General features: G+C 36.0%; 1 protein-coding gene across 1 annotated transcript; it reads right to left on the bottom strand.

Moving 5' to 3' along the window:
• Nucleotides 1-1,163: 1,163 nt before the first annotated feature.
• On the bottom strand, nucleotides 1,164-6,705 carry LOC141592566 (uncharacterized). The gene is made up of 4 exons (XM_074413299.1): nucleotides 6,590-6,705; nucleotides 6,382-6,488; nucleotides 1,468-1,546; nucleotides 1,164-1,374 (listed from the first exon to the last, which is right to left on the bottom strand). The coding sequence occupies exons 1-4, from the start codon at nucleotides 6,590-6,592 to the stop codon at nucleotides 1,327-1,329; spliced, it is 237 nt and encodes a 78-aa protein (XP_074269400.1). The 5' UTR covers nucleotides 6,593-6,705; the 3' UTR covers nucleotides 1,164-1,326.
• Nucleotides 6,706-7,073: the final 368 nt, after the last annotated feature.

Genomic DNA, 7,073 nt, shown 5'->3' with positions numbered 1-7,073 from the left:
TATTTGCAAAAATTATAAAAGTTAGATATTTTTAATATACTCGTAAAGACGAATCAAACAAGATCCCACATGAATGTATTTTCACTTATGTATTGAGAGAAAATCGAAATTGAATGTGCACTTGTAAATAGTGTAGAAAATGGAAATAGGTAGAGTGGAGTTGAATGGAAGAAGTATTAATTATTAGGAAAAATAAAATTTTGACTATAAATTAATTAACAAAATACAAAAATTATTAAAATAATACTCCACAAAAGTGGGTCCCTCATGTTGGAAACATTGAATTGTGGAAAAAATATACAATTGCGGTGCTTTCTCGATTAAAATAATACTCCACGCTGCGTGCTTTCTTCCTCGGTATTCCGCTGCGTGCTTTCATCTTCAACATTTCGCTGAAGTAAAATCATGGTTGGACGGCTTTTATTCCTCAATTATGCTCTTGATTTGTTGAGGAGTCTATTCCTCATGGTTGAGGATGCTCTAACTTCATTTAACAACCAACGATGATTCAAGTAAATGAGTCAGCACACAATACCACAATGATTACTTCATTAACTAGTTTACAACTCTACATACAATCAAATCATGCCATAAATCGAAATGTGAGAGTGGATTAAATATCGGCATAAGACAAAAGCATCATAGGTGATTAGGTGTTGCTGCGCCTTGAAATCCTAATTGAAGCGATTCTGCTGCCCGACTCTCCTCTCAATACTCTCTTTGATTCTGTCTTTAAGAGGCATGTAGAGGGAGAATGACACCCCCCACCCCCTCTCTCCCTCTCTCTCTTTCAATCCCATTCTGCAACCCTAATTATTGAAAATCAAGTTTTGACTTGTCCGAAGCTAATACTTAACTACGGTAATATGACAACTTGCTTTAGCAGAAATACAAATATATTGTAGAAATTTTACGCAAAATGCACCATGTCCAAGCACTAAAGACTAATTGTGCGTTTATCCGTTTTCTGAAAAGAAGCTCATTACAAGTAGTCGAGCAACCATCCCATGCATCAGCTGTAACATGTTTCACCAGTCACAGCTGATGCCGCTGCTGTCTATTGTCCTCTACTCCTCTCCATTCGTCATTTACATCAATGGTTGCTATACTGAAAATCAGGCCGCATATATCAAACTTTGAAAAAATAGGACATGAGAGTCTGATAAACTAGAACTAGGATTTAAACATAACTCTGAAATTTGAGCCGCCAACAACTGTAACTATCAATGGAAGGCAGGGCAAAACATTTCATATGGTGCTAGTCTTACAATAATGTCGATTACATTTAATTCGAAATATCAATGATGGTACCCATCAAACTAGTCATTACACGTAAACGCCGGTTGACAAGAGTAAGAACAAAGATCCGAAACCCTGTATCAATCAAAAAAGGTTGGCATCAATTCAATAGGCACATAGAACATCAAGTTTAACAATTAAAGTGTGACAAGATGTGTCGTAGGTTACCATGAAAACAGATGCAACTGCTCCAGTGACTAGTTCTCTTTTAAGACTTCGGTTCTTCCTGGATGAAGTTGCCTCATAGCTGCAGTAAAATATTCCGGTTAATATGTACAGGAATCAAGAAAGATGGTAAAAGACCAGAAAGTACATGATGAGCCACTAAAGATCAGCTCAATAGAACGAGACAGAGAATCCCGAAGGAACGTCTACTTTGCTGAAGAGTAATACACTAATACTCATTGTGTGGGCTTAATTTTCACAATTCACACATCAACATTTGCATACAAAAGGTTTGCTTAGCATAGTAATTAGATAAAGTAAGGCATTGGATAAATGGTATAGCTGAAGAGTATAGCTGTATAGCACGAAACTACCTAAAGAGTTGACTGCACTGTCAACTACTGAGGAGTCCATAGTTTGATTCCATAATCAATTTCACATCTCTCAATTTTGCGAATTGGAATTCAAGTTATCAACTTCGGCTGTGATCAGAGCAAAACTCAATAGCCAGTGCTATCAAAAGCTTTTGCTTAGGTAATACTATACTGCAAAAGCAGTTATTAAATTATTGCAAAACTCATTACCAGGTTTTCACCTTTAAGACTTAAGATATAGAAGTCATTCTGGACTAGATAAACATGGATCTCAAAGTCTCGAACCAAATACATTATGAAAGTATAACATCCTTTCATGTACACGAAGTTCTGCCACACACATGGCGGAAGTGTTCTTAAGATTTGTTCTCACAATGCACATGAACCTCTTTGAAAGACACAAGCATATCCATGGCATGAAGACGTTAGCATATTAATGTCATCGAGGATTTCAGAAATCATTTCTTAATGCAAAAAAGTTGCTTTACAAAACTTCATCGATGGCATATTGGCATGCATGATTGTAAATGTATGCATGCTAGTTCTCCTCTCAAATCCCAAAGCTAGAAAACAAGTTTTATTATAGAGTAAATTATCAATTACTCCCTTTTAAAATACACTTTTAAAAATTTACTCCCTTTTATAATTTTTCTAAAAAATTACACCCAAAATATTGCCAAATTTTTAGAAATTGATACCAAACCTCTAGTTTTGTGCTTTTATGAGGAAACTGCCCCTAATTAATTTAGTTCTCAAGTTAATTATGGGCCAAACAACCAAATAGGTAAAAAAAGTAGGTGTTTAACAACAAATTAGTAAAAAGACTTATCAATGCGACAAATAGGTAAAATAAGTTGAGATTACCGACATATACACCACAAAACATGGCGCGTGATTCCAAACACTCCATATACACTCGTCTTTCATTTTTTTGGTTGGAATGTGTGCTTATTTCCCTTGTCACTTTCCTTTCCTCTTAACAAAAAATCAAAACTCAGTAACCTTCAAACTTATCTCTCCATTTTCCACTATGAGTCCATACTTCACTCATATTCAATCCCTTCACCATTACAAGATTTGATAATCAAAACCCAGTAACCTTCAAAGTTTGTTGCATTAATAAACTGGCATGATCTAGAGCAAAGTAAAGTACTTTTCCTTTTCTACTATTTTGATAAAAATTGAAACTTTGATTGTTTTGTACATGTACATATATAGAATATATTAGGAAGTGTACATAATATGAAATTTGTGTTGGCTTTTATGACTGTGATTAAAATATGTTAGTTTTGGTAATTTAATTAGGTAAAATATACTCCCCCTATTCAGCCTATTGTTCCCCTTTCATATATTAGAGAAAGATGAACTATAGGCTGAATACAAGGGAGTACTTGTTTGTATGATTAATTGGTAAAATATTTTAAAGGTTATGATTTATGGGTCAAATACAATTACGATTCTTGATTAAATTATAGGAAGCATGATTGATTTGGCATAAAAATTCCAATGCTTTCATTGAGTTTTCATGTACTAATAAGTTAGTCAGAGCACTCACTGGCCTCCATTACATGAACTCGGATGATTCTTGTTTGATTATTTTTTATCTTATGGGTGATTCGTTACACAGATAAGCTTGTTATTCAATTTTTCGGATGATTCTTGTTTGATTAATTTGTTCTCCAGGCATCGTCATCAGTGACCCCAACGTTCTCGAATGTTCTGGACAAATGACCGAGCGTAACTAGTTAGCTCTAGGTGGTGCTAGCTTTACTTGTGATATTAAGCTTTTGTTTGTAGATGTCGATCAATATTATTTTTTTGGTGGTGAAAAATTGATGTATCAAAGCTAATTATGGTGTATTGATCAAAATCACATTTTGTAATGATCAAACACTCTTCTCACATTACTCACTGATGATGTTTACTTTTTGTTAGTTGGATATTTGCATAGCTGACATTTTGTCCATTAGAAGATGGAGGAAGGTTGTTCAAAAAATAATGACATCAGTGTGGATAAATTGTAGGCAAAAAAATTCTTGCTAGGAGGATGAATTACACGCGCTTACTATAGTGTTTGTTGGTGAGTAAGTTTGGTGTATTTGTTAGAAATCTCAACTTTTTTTACCTATTTGTCGCATTGATAAGTTTTTTTACCAATCTGTCGTTAAGCACACTTTTTTTACCTATTTGGTTGTTTGGCCGTTAATTATGAAACTATCTAGTTGTCCGCCCTTGCTTCAACCACCACTTACCTCCACCACCAACCACCACTTACCTCCACCACCAACCACCACTATCACCCACCCTCTCCACCGTCGAACTTGCCCATTTCCCAGAAATCAAAACTCTAAACCCTTAATTAATTTCCTCAATTTAATTATCTATCCTTGCTCTCACAAACTATTAAACAATCCATAGTCTTTAATCTCCCACCAAAAGAATTAACTAACTAAAGTGAAAATGGATTGGTATTTACTTTGTAACATGAGATTCTTATATGGCTATTTGTGTTAATTGGCTAAGCCTTTTGTAAAGGTTTGTGGTAGTGGATTACTGGTCTTCGCCAACATCATAAACAAATAAAAAAGAATTTACCACCTTCCTACAGTTCCTTGTGCTTGTGCTTGTTGGCTGAGCGTCATACAAGTATACAACAGTGTCATAGCTTAAGGGTTCAAGAATTGGCATGGAACATGGAAAAAAATTATTGGGGGACAAATTAGTAAGGCCATAAGTCGCTGAATTCCGGCGAGTTTCGTGCTCGAGTTTGGGCGAGGTATTGGGGTGGTTTGTGGTGGAGTCCGGTAGTGGTTGGTGGATAAAGGGTGGGCACTCGGATTGAGTTAAGGAGTAATAGGAAAATTGAAGAAACCAAGGGTATTTTTGTCATAAAAACACAAAAAAAAAAGAAATTTGGGAGCAATTTATAAATTTTGACAATCTTTTGGGTGTAATTTTAAAAAAAAAATTATAAAAGGGAGTAAGTTTGAAAAAGTGTATTTTAAAAGGTAGTAATTGATAATTTAAAAAGGGGGAGAAAGAACCGCCACTGCTCCACATCGAAACTAGCAAATGATAACAAAAGTACTTAATACGTTCATGACTTATGAACTGTGTTGATCTTTAGCTCTTGGATGTCGGTGAACAATGGAGTTTTTATCCGAAATAAAAATAGAGACAAAAATATCAATCTTGAGTACAAATCACAAATCACAAATCATATTTATCAAAAATAAAAAATAAAATAAAGTACGTTCATGCCTATAGAAAAGACCAATTGATCTCTCTTAAGACGAGTATATCCGTCTTAAGAGTAAGACTGATTAAATAATACCCCACTTGGCTAGATAGGACAATTATTTTGCTAGTTCCTAGAAACTTTTCTTTTGTCTTATCCATCCTATTTGACTCGTCTTAAGGTTAAGACGGATATGCCCGTCTTAAATGAGAATTTGTGATCTTCAATAGGTACACTACAAGTCGTACTAACCTAATAACACTTACCCACAAAGAGAATTCGTGCTACAGATATAGTATCTTTGAAAACCTGATCTTCTTAACACAATCATCTCATCAGTAGTGACTAACTCCGTATTCCCAACATACAGTTGCCAACTTCCCAGTCTCAGTTAGTCACCAATTTCATAGCGAAGCAGTCAGAAACACAAGTTTCCCAGTCCCCAATTTAGTCGTCAAACCGAGAAGCTCATCATCAACATAATGTTGTTTAGTCTTTCCCAAAACTAGCCTTTTAAATGTAGACCCAAGTTCTTATAAAAATTGGCTCGAGTATAAGAAAATAAGAGTGAGTTCTGACTTATGAGTATCAGAATGCAATAAAGTATTTGGTGTTCAACAACACAGAAAAACTCGTAGAAAAGCAAGAGGCAAGGGCTTCGTATAGGTTTTAAAATGTTTTGCAGGTATTTCCTTACCTCTTTGGATACACCGTTTTCTAACTCCCTCCGAACAAGACATACATTTTAAACTCACACCCCCTTGTGCCAAAACCAAATTCCTATAGTCCTGTGACGATATCTATACTATGGCCTATGGGTGACCCGCTAAGCACAAATGAACATACACAGTTAAGGTTCCCAATCAACATAGGACATAGAAATCTCTTTGAGACCTCATCACTAATCACAATTTCTAAATTCCATAAGAAATATTAAAATCAAACCCAGATCGTAAAGTCTTTCTAGGGGTCAACCCAATACCAAAATTCAAAATGCTAAGAAACGGCCGGAATTGGACCGCAATAAGAGCACCACACCAAGTTACCCATGGCCCACGAATATGGTAGGATGAATTTCGAAAAGCGGGTATATTGGTGTCGATCAGTCAATGGAAGGGAGAAATTAATCAATTACAACGACATTACCAAAGTGCCTCAAAGAACTCCCGCAAAATGCGAGATAGACGGATCAGATGTACTTGCGCTACTCACACATGAAACTATTTACAATTACCCCAGAATCACATCGAATGACTGCAATTTGACAACAACTAATGGGAAATAAGAAGAATAAGGGGATCATACATGAAGAACGAGGCAGTAAGGAGGAGACCGAAAGCGAGGAGGAAGAAAGCGAGAGTAGGGTAGAGCGATTGCGAGACGGGACTGGTGATGGGTTTTGGTGCTTGAGCCTGTTAGATCGCCATTGATTAGCAAAATACATTAAAGATCACTGAATTCATAAGCGATTATGCCATAGTAGAGTAATTAAGAGGGAAATTAAGGAGATTACCATGAGAGACGACGATTCGAGGAAGAGTGGGAGAAGAGGTAGAGAACGGGATCTGAGGACTGCGGGGATTGTAAATGAGGATACCACACACTCTTCCTACTGCGACTACGAGTCTAGGACTGTCGGATGGGAAACGAGTTGAGTCCGGTTGACAAGTCTTTGGAATCGGTTCGGTTAACAAGATTCGGATAAATAAAGTCCATTCGGTCTGTTCGCTTAAGAAGCCTTCTTTGGTTAATATGTAGTACAAAGTACGAAGTACTAGATTTGAGTGTGCTCGGCAAGAGTACAAGGTGAATCCAATCAAATATGAGTTAAACCCGAGCTCTAAGCCTATTTTGCTCCTTTTATTTTTTGGGATTTTCTCATTTGTATTTTTGAGATATTGACTTTTCTCAACTATACCTTTACTTTTTTAGAAATCTTACTTGTACCCCTGAATTCTATTAGTAACTCTCAACTGTGGCCAAAGATCAAGTTTGTT

Source organism: Silene latifolia, chromosome 7, assembly GCF_048544455.1.
Source record: "Silene latifolia isolate original U9 population chromosome 7, ASM4854445v1, whole genome shotgun sequence".
NCBI lineage: Eukaryota > Viridiplantae > Streptophyta > Magnoliopsida > Caryophyllales > Caryophyllaceae > Silene > Silene latifolia.
The sequence above is the reverse complement of the archived record's forward strand: the minus strand, read 5'-3'. Positions and strand labels throughout refer to the sequence as shown.